At 41.4% G+C, this 15,661-nt stretch overlaps 1 protein-coding gene across 6 annotated transcripts in view; it reads right to left on the bottom strand.

Moving 5' to 3' along the window:
• The window catches only part of ITSN2 (intersectin 2), an 87,667-nt gene that overhangs the window by 31,843 nt on the left and 40,163 nt on the right, over positions 1–15,661 (bottom strand). For 5 of the 6 annotated variants that reach the window (XM_082215728.1, XM_082215724.1, XM_082215729.1 and 2 more), the window contains exons 16-28: positions 15,044–15,183; positions 13,681–13,761; positions 12,500–12,636; positions 10,882–11,330; positions 10,467–10,588; positions 10,119–10,297; positions 9,293–9,434; positions 8,543–8,748; positions 7,527–7,591; positions 6,098–6,264; positions 5,592–5,637; positions 5,394–5,515; positions 240–336 (exon numbers count right to left, since the gene is read on the bottom strand). In XM_082215728.1, the coding sequence (XP_082071854.1) occupies positions 240–336; positions 5,394–5,515; positions 5,592–5,637; positions 6,098–6,264; positions 7,527–7,591; positions 8,543–8,748; positions 9,293–9,434; positions 10,119–10,297; positions 10,467–10,588; positions 10,882–11,330; positions 12,500–12,636; positions 13,681–13,761; positions 15,044–15,183 (1,953 nt within the window). The remainder of the gene's footprint in view (positions 1–239; positions 337–5,393; positions 5,516–5,591; positions 5,638–6,097; positions 6,265–7,526; positions 7,592–8,542; positions 8,749–9,292; positions 9,435–10,118; positions 10,298–10,466; positions 10,589–10,881; positions 11,331–12,499; positions 12,637–13,680; positions 13,762–15,043; positions 15,184–15,661) is intronic. The other variant, XM_082215727.1, reaches the window with a different exon arrangement.

Raw genomic sequence — 15,661 nt, 5'->3', positions numbered from 1 at the left:
CTATCCCCTGCACAGTCACTGGGGGTCATGGCAAAACCCAGCTTGAGGAAATGACTCCACAGAAACAACGCAGAAAGAAACAATTTAGTCCTCCCCTCTGCTACTTCCCCACTCAGAACTGCTGCACCATGAAGCCGTTTGCCTTTTACAAAAACAGCTACTGGGGCCAACACATGTAGCGTATTGTGTGGTTCACCCCTACATCTAAACAAAAGGGAAAGTAAGCTTTAGCCACCCACCTGGGTAAGTAGCTGGTGTATTCCTTTCATTGCTTGGACCCAACAGCTTCACATGGGTAGCAGGAAACCACCCTTTCTGCCTTTTTTTCCCTCTTGCCTGCAAGAAGGATGTTAAGCTTTTGTCAGCTAACAGGCAAACCACGTAAGGAAGAACCCAGGAGGCCAGCGATGGGGAACCTCCAACCTGGAGGCCTAATTGGGTCTGGCCAGGTCCTAAATTGGCCCATGAGGCTGTTTTCCCCAAACAACACTTGCCTGCCTCACACCGGGTATCAGGAAAGATGTCAGTTACAGGGCAGGTGAAGACACAGCTGTAAAGGAACAACTGTGAACATAAAAGTGCACTCAGAATTACTCTGTGGCAAGCAAAAGTTGTCTGTTTGCCTGCACAGTTTGGACTCAAATTGTGCCTGCAATGGGACATTTTTTAAAAATGCAGACCAGATTTCCTGGTGTGCAGGTGGAAGGTGCCTACTTGCAGGTGTGCTTTGAATCTAAATCCAAGCTTCAATCAGTGCCGACCAGTGCTGACGGTGAGCCCATTTGAAGTTGTCATGGGTTCTCACAATGGCCTTGCCCACCCGTCAAAGTGGCTGGATCCAGTTCCCCTTCCCTAGAGTAGACCACCTTGACCTCCTTCAAGGAGAGATGCAATACATATGCAATAAATAAGCTAAAGTAGTCCTATAAAGAAGTTTCCTGGCTTCTTAAAGCTCAGAGGAAAGTAGCATCGGTTGCGAGTACTGTGAGTAAATCAGCTGAAATTAACTGCAGGTAAGTTACGTGATACTCTGGGTTTTCTAGCCTGAATGACATTAAAAGCTGCCTAGATTTTAATAAGAACACATCAAGCTCTTTGCAAGCCAAACTTATGAGAGCATACTGAAGTTAAAAAATATGCAAGGTTAGGGATATGCAAATGTTACCACGGAAAATATTGACTTATTTATAACATGGCATATATATGAGTCGTTGTGGATAATTAATTACACAGTAGACATACACTATTACACATCCTCCCAACTCATTATTAACTCATCCAGCTGCTTAGGTCCACTCCCTGGCCCCAAAGGGCAACACCACCAGGGGGGGCAGGAAATGCCACCTCAACAATCCTGCCACCATTAGGACATTTCTGTTCCTGCTACCAGACTATGATATCAGGGTTACAAGGGGGATATAAGTAGATGGAATAAACACAAAAAGTAACTAAAAGTGACTTTTAGGATTCTATGACCAATGTGTGTGGTAAGCACAGTTATGCAAAGCTAGTATATCTTAAGATAGCCAATTATCTTTCAGGATGAAAAATGCTTTAAAAACAAAAACACGTGGCATGGCTTTTGTCTGTGTGTTTCTTCTCCCCTTGTTTTCAAAACACTTTAATTTCCAAATTTATTTTCAAAGTGTCAGTGCATCTTTGTTAAAAACACCTTTTTGCTTTTCATCCGTAGAAACCATACACAGTAGACAATACATGTTTCGCTCAGCTGGAAGTTTCAATTTTGTTGTTGTTTAGTTGTTTAGTCGTGTCCGACTCTTCGTGACTCCATGGACCAGAGCACGCCAGGCACTCCTGTCTTGCACTGCCTCCTACAGTTTGGTCAAACTCATGTTCATAGCTTTGTGAACACTGCCCCACCATCTCATAGAATCATAGAGTTGGAAGAGACCACAAGGGCCATCGAGTCCAACCCCCTGCCAAGCAGGAAACACCATCAGAGCACTCCTGACATATGGTTGCCAAGCCTCTGCTTAAAGACCTCCAAAGAAGGAAACTCCACCACACTCCTTGGCAGCAAATTCCACTGTCAAACAGCTCTTACTGTCAGGAAGTTCTTCCTAATGTTTAGGTGGAATCTTCTTTCTTGTAGTTTGGATCCATTGCTCCGTGTCCGCTTCTCTGGAGCAGCAGAAAACAACCTTTCTCCCTCCTCTATGTGACATCCTTTTATATATTTGAACATGGCTATCATATCAACCCTTAACCTCCTCTTCTCCAGGCTAAACATGCCCAGCTCCCTTAGCCGTTCCTCATAAGGCATCGTTTCCAGGCCTTTGACCATTTTGGTTGCCCTCCTCTGGACACGTTCCAGTTTGTCAGTGTCCTTCTTGAACTGTGGTGCCCAGAACTGGACAGAGTACTCCAGGTGAGGTCTGACCTGAGCAGAATACAGTGGCACTATTACTTCCCTTGATCTAGATGCTATACTCCTATTGATGCAGCCCAGAATTGCATTGGCTTTTTTAGCTGCTGCGTCACTCTGTTGGCTCATGTCAAGTTTGTGGTCAACCAAGACTCCTAGATCCTTTTCACATGTACTGCTCTCAAGCCAGGTGTCCCCCATCTTGTATTTGTGCCTCTCATTTTTTTTTGCCCAAGTGCAATACTTTACATTTCTCCCTGTTAAAGTTCATCTTGTTTGTTTTGGCCCAGTTCTCTAATTTGTCAAGGTCGTTTTGAAGTGTGATCCTGTCCTCTGGGGTGTTAGCCACCCCTCCCAGTTTGGTGTCATCTGCAAATTTGATCAGGATGCCCTTGAGTCCATCATCCAAGTCGTTGATAAAGATGTTGAATAAGACCGGGCCCAAGACAGAACCCTGTGGCACCCCACTAGTCACTCTTCTCCAGGATGAAGAGGAACCATTGATGAGCACCCTTTGGGTTCGGTCAGTCAGCCAGTTACAAATCCACTGAGTGGTAGCATAGTCAAGACCACATTTTACCAGCTTCTTTCCAAGAATATCATGGGGCACCTTGTCGAATGCCTTGCTGAAATGAATCTTGTCCTCTGTCGTCCCCTTCTCCTTGTGCCCTCCATCTTTCCCAACATCAGGGTCTTTTTCAAGGAGTCTTCTCTTCTCATGAGGTGGCCAAAGTATTGGAGCCTCAGCTTCACGATCTGTCCTTCCAGTGAGCACTCAGGGCTGATTTCCTTCAGAATGGAAAGGTTTGTTCTTCTTGCAGTCCATGGGACTCTCAAGAGTCTCCTCCAGCACCATAATTCAAAAGCATCAATTCTTCGGCGATCAGCCTTCTTTATGGTCCAGCGCTCACTTCCATACATCACTACTGGGAAAACCATAGCTTTTACTATACGGACCTTTGTTGGCAAGGTGATGTCTCTACTTTTTAAGATGCTGTCTAGGTTTGTCATTGCTTTTCTCCCAAGAAGCAGGCGTCTTTTAATTTCGTGGCTGCTGTCACCATCTACAGTGATCATGGAGCCCAAGAAAGTAAAATCTCTCACTGCCTCCATTTCTTCCCCTTCTATTTGCCAGGAGGTGATGGGACCAGTGGCCATGATCTTTGTTTTTTTGATGTTGAGCTTCAGACCATATTTTGCGCTCTCCTCTTTCACCCTCAATAAAAGGTTCTTTAATTCCTCCTCACTTTCTGCCATCAAGGTTGTGTCATCCACATATCTAAGGTTGTTGATATTTCTTCCGGCAATCTTAATTCCGGCTTGGGATTCATCCAGCCCAGCCTTTCGCATGATAAATTCTGCATGTAAGTTAAATAAGCAGGGAGGCAATATACAGCCTTGTCGTACTCCTTTCCCAATTTTGAACCAATCAGTTGTTCCATATCCAGTTCTAACTGTAGCTTCTTGTCCCACGTAGAGATTTCTCAGGAGACAGGTGAGGTGATCAGGCACTCCCATTTCTTTAAGAACTTGCCATAGTTTGCTGTGGTCGACACAGTCAAAGGCTTTGCATAGCCAATGAAGCAGAAGTAGATGTTTTTCTGGAACTCTCTAGCTTTCTCCATATTCCAACGCATGTTTGCAATTTATTCTCTGGTTCTTCTGCCCCTTCGAAATCCAGCTTGCACTTCTGGGAGTTCTCTGTCCACATACTGCTTAAGCCTTCCTTGTAGAATTTTAAGCATAACCTTGCTAGCGTGTGAAATGAGTGCAATTGTGCGGTAGTTGGAGCATTCTTTGGCATTGCCCTTCTTTGGGATTGGGATGTAGACTGATCTTCTCCAATCCTCTGGCCATTGCTGAGTTTTCCAAACTTGCTGGCATATTGAGTGTAGCACCTTAACAGCGTCATCTTTTAAAATTTTAAATAGTTCAGCTGGAATACCATCACTTCCACTGGCCTTGTTATTTGCAGTGCTTTCTAAGGCCCATTTGACTTCACTCTCCAGGATGTCTGGCTCAAGGTCAGAAACCACACTAACTGGGGTGTACCATATCTTTCTGGTATAATTCCTCTGTGTATTCTTGCCACCTCTTCTTGATGTCTTCTGCATCTGTTAGGTCCTTACCACCTTTGTCCTTTATTATGGTAATCTTTGTACGAAATGTTCCTTTCATTTCTCCGATTTTCTTGAACAGATCTCTGGTTCTTCCCATTCTGTTGTTTTCCTCTATTTCTTTGTACTGCTCATTTAAGAAAGCCTTCTTTGTCTCTCCTTGCTATTTTTTGGAAATCTGCATTCAATTTCTTGTATCTTTCACTATCTCCCTCGCATTTTGCTTGCCTTCTCTCCCCCGCTATTTGTAAGGCCTCGTTGGACAGCCACTTTGCTTTCTTGCATATCCTTTTCATTGGGATGGTTTTCGTTGCTGCCTCCTGTGTAATGTTGCAAGCCTCCATCCATAATTCTTCAGGCACTCTGTCCACCAAATCTAAATCTAAATCCTTAAACCTGTTTCTCACTTCCACTGTGTATTCATAAGGGATTTGATTTAGATTGTATCTTACTGGCCCAGTGGTTTTTCCTACTTTCTTCAGTTTAAGCTTGAATTTTGCTATAAGAAGCTGATGATCTGAGCCACAGTCAGCTCCAGGTCTTGTTTTTGCTGACTGTATAGAGCTTTTCTATCTTTGGCTGCAGAGAATATAATCAATCTGATTTTCATGCTGCCCATCTGGTGATATCCATGTGTAGAGTCGTCTCTTGTGTTGTTGGAAAAGCGTGTTTGTGATGACCAGCTTGTTCTCTTGACAGAACTCTATTAGCCTTTGCCCTGCTTCAATTTTAGTTTCAATTCTAGAGTCATGGAATTGTAGAGTTGGAAGGGACCCTAAGGACCGTCTAGTTCAACCCCCAGCAATGCAGGAATCTCAACACTCCACCCCCCATCCAATCTGAAATCCTACTTAGCTTTGCAAATGTGCAAGAATTCCCCTTCCTTTTACCTGCAATTCTCCCTGCCACCATCCGCTAGAATTTTTCTTCAAAATAAGGATCAGCTGCCCTGGGGCAAGACTCAGCTGTTCTGTTCCAGACGCCGTATAGGCTGTCGTAACCTGAGCAATTTCTGAAAGAAGACAAGCATCAATGAAAAATTAAATTATTACAATGAGCTAACACACTCTAAAATTAGTAATACTCACCAGGTTTTTTATTTAATGTCCCTGTTTTGCTAGCAGTAGCAGAATTCTATGAGAAAATAAAATAAAACAATCCACTTTAATTTGCAGCAGTAGCACAATCCACTCAGCTTTCTTAGTGACAGCCTACTTAGCTTACATGCTCTTGCTTGGGGGAGGGGGTTAACAAATGAGTGAGTGTGTATGTGTTTCTTGCTGTTTTGCAAATAGTTTTAAGAAAGTCCTTCAGCAGCTCTTCTTTTCCTGACTCAGTGGTCCAGGGGCAGTAACTATTAGACTTGTTCACAACTCTGCCCCACCGGGACATTCAGAGTCCAGCATACTGAACATCTCTGCTGCAAGCAGTGATTGCCCTCTTCCCCGCCTCTCCCATGATCACTTGATCATCTGAGACATATGGAAAGGGAAAAGGAAAAGGTATTTTAGGATTAGGGCCTCTGAGTTCATCTTTGGATACCATACCTCCCCACACCCCCTAAAAAAAAGAAAAGACTGTACTAAATCCTTACCTCATAATCTTTTGGTCTGACATAGTTTGAAGGAAATATTCCAGTTTTATCACCAATGCTTCCAGTCCACCATTCCCCATCTTTCTGAGTAACTAGTATTTCTTCTCCTTCAGTGAAAGTTAAATCACCAGGTTCAGAACTTGTGTAAGAATATAGTGCTATGTATTCTGGAAAAGACGACAGAATTCTAGCTTTGTAATGAAGACATTATTGAGGACATGAACATATTTATCCACACAATTCCTTTCATTTTTCAAACTCTGAACCAACAGCTGTTTGATGAGATGACAACAACAGCAAGAACAACAAAACTGTGGGAAGTTAAGAATATAAGATGAGAGGTACTTGACCAGGCCAAAGGCCCAACTGGTCCAACATCCTGCTCTCTTAGTGACCAGCCAGATTTCCATAGGAAACCTGCAATTGAGAACTGGGTGCAACAGCAGGCTCTCCACACTTGTGACTTGCAGTGTCATAGCCAGAAGTCAAGACCCTAATCTAATCCTCTTTTAAAGCCATCCAAATTGGTGGACATCACTACATGTTGTGGAAGTGAATTTCACCATGGAATCAAGTGAAGCACTAAAATCGACAGGCACATATGGATTATCCAAACACTCCTGCTAATGTATAACTGAACACCTGTGATGGGGTAGGGGGCTGGGGTGGGGGGAAAGGATGTTATACAGTGGTACCTCGGGTTACATACGCTTCAGGTTACAGACTCTGCTAACCCAGAAATGGTGCTTCAGGTTAAGAATTTTGCTTCAGGATAAGAACAGAAATCGTGCTCTGGCCGCGCGGCAGCAGCAGGAGGCCCCATTAGCTAAAGTGGTGCTTCAGGTTAAGAACAGTTTCAAGTTAAGAACAGACCTCCGGAATGAATTAAGTACTTAACCCGAGGTACCACTGCACTTGCTATTACACAAAACGCAATAAAAATATTAAAATTTAAAAAGTAATCAATTTGTGAGGGCATAGTTATCGTCAGAACAGCAGGCAAGACTGTTGGCATTGCAAGTTTATGACCCACTTCAGTTGAAATGGGGAAACTGTTGAACATGAGGGCAATCTCTAGAGGAGGCTCAGAGTTGGGAGATGTGTGTCTTGCCAGTCTTTCCCCTACACGCCTTCTGCCTATGCCCAAGGCCACCTCTTCACATACCTTTATGCACTTTCCCTCCCTTGCCCATCAGCTTGCACTGACCTACATTTTTTCTCATTTTCTAAAAAAAGGTGTAGAAAAAGTATCCAAGTAGAATACATACAGACCATAATAAAGAGTTTTTCATTCCTAGTTTGTTACAAGTCTCATAACTTCTGGGCTTTTACGATAGCACACAGTTAAAGGTGCAGAAGTTTCAAAGAATTTGGAACCTTTCCTTAAACACATAGAAATCTAAAGGTTTATTTAAATTCAAAATCTTACCCTCGTCCAACGTGTAAGACGGTGCTGGGAGTTTCCTATTTACAGCTGCATAAACAGCTTCTGGCCTGCAGATTTTTAAAATAAATAAAAATAAAGTCATTTTGGCAACTGCAAGATACAATGTTCATTATTCAGTGACTCAAACTTTACAAAAGACACAAAATTCAAATAAAGTGTGTCTTGGCATTCATAGCTTCTTTTCCTCATCTGTGTACCAAGAAGTTTCTAATGTTTGATATTTTACTATGTTTTATATATGCTGTAAGCTGGCCAGAGTGGCTGGGGAAACCTGCCAGATGAGTGGGGTATAAATAATAAAAGTATTATCATCATCATCATCATTATCATCCATCATCCTCTGCTACTCCAAGGACTAGGCATCTAAATGCATCTTAACAGAGCCTTATCTCTTTGCCTCCAATTACATTTTTCAAACACCCATATAATAAACTAGATAGTACTAAACCCGGCTATGGGCATTCAGAGCAAACTGGGACGGGTACAAAGGTTAATCAGAAATCTATGTGATTTGCCAGTTGAATTCACATAGCTGGGATGAAAGAATTCATGATTTCATTTATTTAAAAAGAACAGAAGGAATGGTAAGAGGTATGTCTGAAAGGCCTCCTGCCTAGACACTGATGGGTGCAGGGGGGGGGGACACGCACCTTTCTGGTGCTTCCTTTCTCAAAATATATCCTTCACCCCCAAATTTATCTCTAAATCGCTTAAGTTCAAAAGAGCTTGATGATTTAATGCAATCAGAAAAGAAATGAAAGGGAAACCTAGAATAAAAAGTCAAAGGGCACTTTTAACTGTTCTTATGCCTGCCTAATTCCCAAATCTGTTATTTGTAGCCTGCAGTTTAAACAACAAGGAATACTTTCTGAAAGAGACTCTCCAGGGAGCAAATGTTGTGTACCCACTGCTCTGAACCTCAGTCCAAGTTTCCGTTCATCAACACTACCCAATACATTTTTCATGCATCCTTAACCCCAAAATTCCCAGAGCCTTACTCCTCTTTCGGGCTTTCATGTTCAGACAAGATCTTCACGTAGGATTTGGGAAACCACCCTCTTCCTCGACCTACTTCTCCGAACCACCAATTTTCCTGCTGCTCCAAGACAGTAATAATGTCATTTTTTGAAAAGTTCAAGTGGTTATCTTTTTTTGCAGTCCAGGAACAGAGTGCTTGTGCTTTTAGGTTTTCTACAACTTGCCCCTGTTAAAAAACAAAAAGGTTTCAGATGCCAATCATTTATGCAAGTTTCTATGCTTTAAAGAACTTTATTAGACAGAGTAATTTCTAGAACAAATACTTGCACATGATAATTTAAAACCAAACCAGATACTCTGCCTAGGAAGGAGGTAGACTTGGGATACTATCAATAATTAGGTCAGTTTTCCTTGTAGGGACAACTCAGTTTCCTCATCTGCCACAACTTATGTTTTTCTGTTACACATATTTCAGCAAATACAGTTGTGACAAATCTGATGCTACAGGTTCTCTGAAAATTTAGTTGAATGGCAGATTAGGAATCATAGAATTGTAGAAATGGAAGGGACCCCAGGGACATCTAGTCCAACCCTCTGCAATGCTGGAATCTCAACTAAAGCAATCCCTTTAATAAACAAACAAATAATTGTTTAGCCAGTTCCACCTCTGCAGACCCTAAGCCTTATATCCCTGGGTATTCAGTGCTGGGGGGACAGTGAGGGTATAAAGATACAGGGACATAAATCACTCTTCTATAGGTGTGACATACCTGGCCATGGATGGGAGAAACAGATCCTGGGGAGACCGTACGAGTAAAAGCAGATTTTTTCTGACAGGTGTTGACATTTAAACTTGAGAAAGATATATTTTGGTAATCGGATTCGTCGGCTGGCTTACTTGGCGAAAGCGGCCTGCGGATTCAATATATGGCAATAAAGGTAGCACTTTAAAGCATGTAGTTGTGAAGCAGCAAAGCCTCCAAAATGCATGTAAGGTTCATAAGCTATGAAGCTGTGTGCAGAATTTCAAATCAATCACTGCCATTCAGCCTTAAGCTAAACAAGGGAAAGATCACTTCTGAACTGAAAAGCAGCACAACTACAATAACTGCCACTATTTCTTAATATACAAAGCACATTTTTGCATAAACTGGTATACAATGGCCAAAATTCTAACACAGTTAGGCATCACAGAGTTAGGGCCTAAATCTTTGTTAGACTGAAGCCACTACATGCAGCATGCCAACTGAGTTGGCCAAAGCTGTTCTGTAGACTTCTGTCAAATTGTGTCCAACTGTTCCATTGCCCCTCAAAACACGTCTGGCTGTGGCCTGCAAGAGGGTATGACCTGTGGCAGCCCCTAAGTTGTGGAACTGGCCACAGAGGTGCCTCAGGCATCTTCCTTATTCAGCTTTGGGTGAATACTCAAGACGCACCTCTGTGGCTACCCCTCTGGCTTTTGACACTTGAGAAGCATATTGTTAGAACCCACTTTATTTCTGAGACTCTAAGTTATTTTAAACCCGAGGGCTTTAGGGTGAATCATCATCATCACCATCAATTTTGCATGGTAGCAGAGTATTAAGGTGCACTTACTCTACAGGAACTGAGGCAGTTGGTAAGGATACCACAGGAGGAAGGAGGGCTCTCTTTGGAGGTGAAAGGGTGTTTTCATTTTCAGGAATTTTTTCTACATAATTGCCGGGAAACCAGCCCTGATGTCCTTGGAAGTTCCCATATAACCAACCAGGCTCTCCCTCAGTTTTCTCAGCAACCTGGAAAAAAGGATGGAAGTGTGACAAAATGTTATCAACTAGCTTATTAGATAGGTTTTAATTCTTTATTTTACTGCATGGCACGCTGGGTATTTTGCAGAGAAGACAAAGGCTTTAATTTGAAATAAATATCCTATTAAGAATTCAGGGATTATCAGCCATTTCTTACCTGAATTATGTCTCCAGAACTGAAACTCATCTCATCATTATTCCTCGCTTCAAATGGATATAAAGCTCTATAATTCACAAAGGCAACAGATTTCCTAGCCTCAGAGGAACCCACAGCATGGCCTGGAAAGTCAAGGAGGAACTATTACTGACTACTAATCTTGTCAGTTATGTTCATTTCAAAGCAGCAGTCAGTGCCTGCTTTGGGGTTTGCATAATTGAACAACATTGGCCTTTCAAGCCATGAGAAAAGCTTAACATTAGCTAAGGCGTAATTTAGACCTGTGAACTGATCTCTCCCATTAAGGCCACACATATTAATGGACTGGTAAAACCAGTAGACAGTGTGGGACTAACAGACTTCAGTGTTTTAAACTATGGTAGCTAATATCCTTACAAAAACCTGGGTAAGATACCTTCATTTTTCAATGCTGACTTAAGACTTCGTCCCTTTGTCTGTTTAAGAATGTCTACATTTTTTTCATTTAGCTGGGAAATGGGTTTCTCAGACTCTTGCAGATTGGCCGTGTCTTTTCTTCTCTTCTCTTCATCAAAGTGCTTATGCCTCTCCTCAGCTTCTTTTGCAAGCAGCTCCTGCCTTCTTTTGTCTTCTTTTTGCTTCTGCCTTTGCTGCTCACTATCTCTCAGCATCTCGGCCTCTTTGTTCCGTTTTTCCTCTTCAAGTTTCTCCTCTGCCCATTCTAGCAACTGGGCTTCCCTTTCTTGCGCAACTGCCTCCTCCGTTTTTTGTCTTTCCTCCTGGATTTTTTCCTGCATTCGCTCGTCCTGTAGTCGCTTTCTCCTCTCTTCTTCCTCCCTCCGGATATTCTGCTGCCACAAGTTCTCTTTTTCCCGCTTTGCTTTTCTTAAGAAAAAAAGCAGTGAAAACACTGTGAAAAATGGTATTTTTTATGCTGATACTGAAAAGAAAAGACTTGGCACAGATCCTTAAATCAGTTGCTCTCAGTTTACATAATTATATTCCTGTAAGCTCTGAAAGTCCTAGGACAACTTAAGCATCATAATAGCGATAGGAATGGTGAAGTGGATATAAGCTGTCCTAAACTTTTCAGTTATGCAATCTTACGATGTTTAAGAACTGGCACCATATTTAGTTTCATCACAGAAAAAGAACCAGTAGGGCAGGGGGCAGCAAGGTTTATTTTGCCTGGGCCGGATCGGCCCCGCAGAGATCCCTCCGTGGGCCGGATCACACGCATGCTTGCGATTTTCAGCGTCTGTGCATGCGTAGACGTGATTTCTGGTGCTGCAGAAGCGAGTCCCCATGCCGCGCTGGTTTAGCACAGTGCGCAAGCAGGCAGCTTGGTTGGGGGTGGTGGCTTGTGGGCCGGTCAAACGACCTCTGTGGGGCACTTCCGGCCCATGGGCCTTAGGTTGCTGACCCCTGCAGTAGGGTGTAGAAAATACAGAGTCCATAAGCATCTTCAGAAACAGCAACTTTTTGCAAAGATTGTTGCCATATGCTGAAGTTTGCCTTGCTAACCTGTAGGTTTCAGAATCAATTCAGAAGGTTTTTTTATTATTAAAAAGAATACTACTGTGAGGCTTATCATGTCACATAAAATGGAAAGCTTTCATCCCAGTTAATTGTGTAATTCACAGTTATCAATTTCTTATGGAGTCACTGTTTCAATATTATCTAAACGTTTCTTTTTGAAGTGCAGTTCTCTAAAAATGTACAATTGCCCAATGAGATTTCAATGTAGCTAGAATTGTGATTGCCAAGAAATTAAAAAGAACCCATGCTAAAAAAGAAAAAAGTTGTGACCATTTTTATACTGATAGCATCAATCAAGGTGGGTCACAACTGCATCAATAAAAAGAGTTACATTTTAAAATGCAATATCCAATACAACACAAAAACAGAACCAAGGTACATAAATGTACTGGGGCGGGGAATCAAACCCAGAATGACAGCCCACGCAGTAAGAGGAAGTCTAAGCCTGTCATCTAAGACAGTGCAGAGGAGGCCCTTTAGAAAAAAGCCTGCATTGTTTTAATTTATCCTGTTACCGTGCAGCCTCATCTTCCACTTTCTTCTTCTGTGCAAGCTCAGCTCTTCTTCTTTCTAGCTCTTGGATTTTATCTTGTTTGATCCTGTGGAGCTGCTCAAGAGCTAACTGCTGTGTAGAGTAGGTTTCTCTTAGCTCCTAGTAAGAAAATATAACATACATCAAATGAGCAAATCTGGGGGGTCGGGGGACTTGATTTAGTGTTCTGCAATCCAAGTCTGGGTACGAAGAGGCAGGCAATCCTACATTGAGAAGTGTTCAATCTCTGTATTAATACAATCAAGAGAACAGGTTCAAAATTAAATAGAATACTTCTGAAGTTTACATTTCCAACACAACTTTCTTTTAGCTACTGGAGGAAGCAAGATATTATGGAAGAAATTAGAAGAGGGGTTCTAGCTGATGCTTGTGTGCCACGAAAAGCCTCTCCAGAGGTGGCGCTCTCCTAAACTGTGTGAGCTGCATTGAAATGGGCTTGGGGGGTCAGGGGAGACAACTACTAGATACTGAGCAGAGGAATATTGTGCAACAAATGGTGTGTAAGGAGACACAAGTCTCCCCAATCTTCTCTTATAATTTATATTTCACTCCATTAGACTGAGCAGGGGGAGATTTAAGAGGCTGTGGAGGCAAGAGCTGAACAAAACAGACAGGGACATTTAGGTGAAGGAGGTGGGTGACCTTAGAGCAGGAGGTGAATCTGTGTGCTCTCAACTTCTCTAAGGATCCATTTTGGTATTCAGACATGAGATACTCACTTTACTAAGAGAGGAAAATGTTCAGATGTGATAGTAACGTGACAATTTCAGACCTTTCATTCATCAATCTGAAGCACTAGAACTGATTCCATTTCAGAAGAGCTAGTAAGATTTAAATAATGAAGGAAAAGCTGTGTGCAACTAAATCTCACATAAAAAACAATGACAATCAGATTAAGTATCTGGTAGTAGTTAGTAGGCTAGCAAGCTTCATATTAATGCTTTGATTTGTACCTAATTCAAGCATTCGTTGAGCAGACAAGATTTGAAAGCAAACAGAAATGCGAAGGAAAAAAACAAACTGTGCTGTACTGCACTGATACTGAATAGACTGGATTTTGAGTTAAGGGATTTAAATGCAATTAAAAAAATAAAAAACTATGAAATTATTATAAGCAAAAAAAGCCAAAGATTAGAAAGTAACCTTAAGTAAGAGGAAGAGGTTGTTGAGACAGCTTAGCAGACACAAAAGGCACTGAAGAACAGAAGCATCCATAGTCTCATACTGTAAGATAAGGCAGATAAAAAGCTGTTACACTTTGCACTGCAATTTTTATATATATAGGGAACTTAGGGTGCTGTAACTGGTCAATTTAAATTACTCTCAATTAGCATGTTAGGTATTAATCATGCTATCTCAAAATTATTTTCTTGAAGAGTATATCAATTCTACCCAGACACAGTTACTGATGTGTTTTAATCTTTTTTTACTTTCTAATTATTTTAAAATGTTTTAACTGTTTTAGTGAGAATTTTAATATTTCCCATACACCATTTAAACTGCTTTAGTGTAAGCAAATGGAATATAATTTTTAAATAAATGAAAAAAAATCAAATTCCACCACTAACCTTTCATCAGTTATGTCTCCTTTAGATAGAACTTGTCACACTACTATTAATTGTTTTTAAGTGCAACCCGAAACAAAGTGTTGGAAAAGTAGAGTGCTCTTGTTTCATGGTTTTTTCCCATTTACTCCACTACATACTCCACGTCCCTACGGTTTTTCATTTCCACTGGGCTGTTGGGTTCTCTCCACCTCTGAGGTTTTTCAGCAAAAGTTGGGATCTCCCCGAAGCCTTTTGCCAACTCCCTCTTATATGTGATGAAGGCGATTTGGCTATATAAGGAATGGCACTCAGAGAATAAAGATCTATCTGTTTACACCAGTGCCATAATGCAGCAGCCAAAAAGAGTTACGCTGCATAAGAACTGGCTTGGTCGTTGCTTAGATGGTGAAGAGGTCGAGCATAATTGATGGCCTTCCTAACTATGTCCTGTGGTTAGCTTTTATTAAAACCAGAGAGAAAAAGATCTTAAATTATTAATTTGCATATCCCACCGTTTTGTTCTGAATAGGCTATCCAAAAAATTTATAAATTCTGTAATTTTTGCACAGTGTTATATTTTCCCCTGTATATTTTTATTATAATCTTATTTAATTGTTACCCACTTTGGGATGGCCGTATTCAATGACAAGTAAATTAATTCAGTTTACAACATTCAAAATGGCACCCATACCAATTTATGACCATGAGGCCCTGTATTGCAAAATGCTGACACATGCATTATAAATGTCAAATAAGAGACCAATCTGTGAACATCTAAACAGTATGAATGGAAAGGACAGAAAAGGCACGCAACCCTTCATTGGCCTTTATCGGCTGAAATACTAAACTAAGCTTGAGAAACAGAAGAAAAATCAGAAGGAAGAATTTTTTTCATAGGAGGGAGGGAGGGAATACAACAAATTATTACTCTGATTCACAAATAGGAGGCAAGATTGTACCTTAAGTTGATCATCAAAAGCATCCATTTCAGAAAGCTTGGTAGCCGTTTCTTTTTCTAGGGCATCTAGTTGTTCTCTAAGTCTTTGGCATAATTTTTCCTTTTCTGAGGACTTCTTCTGTAGTGAATTAAGGTCTGTTTCTGTCGATGAAAGCCAAAATCCAATGTTTCATCTTAAGAACATTTTGGTTATTTTTTCCCCTTCACTTATATGGCCCTTGTAAATTTAACAACCTGCTTTACATTTACCCCTGCCACAATCTCATCAGCTCGTTAAGAATTTGGTACCTCTTGAAGTCAGAGAACTGAGTCTGAAAGTTTGTCCAGATACTCAATAAATCCATGGTGGGAAAGAGATTTCAGCTGATGGCTTAATCTTACCCTGAACTGTTAAGAGTTGGAGCATGCCTAGTTTGCCATCTAGTTCACCCCCTGCTTGACATAGGGAATTCCATGCTTGAGCATCACCAGCAGATGGTTCAACACCTATAATTCCTCCAGAGGAGGAGGAGATGCAGTTTGCACTAGGCAGATATCTTCCACAGCCAGGCATGTTTTGATCCAGCAGTGGTCCTCAGGGGCAAATCAGATGGACTTTTTTTTAACAAAAAGGAAATAG

The sequence above is a fragment of the Podarcis vaucheri genome (genome assembly GCF_965113315.1).
Source record: "Podarcis vaucheri genome assembly, chromosome: 3".
In the NCBI taxonomy this organism is placed as follows: Eukaryota; Metazoa; Chordata; class Lepidosauria; order Squamata; family Lacertidae; genus Podarcis; species Podarcis vaucheri.
Note: the sequence above shows the minus strand (reverse complement) of the source record. Positions and strands in the feature narration are given on the sequence as shown.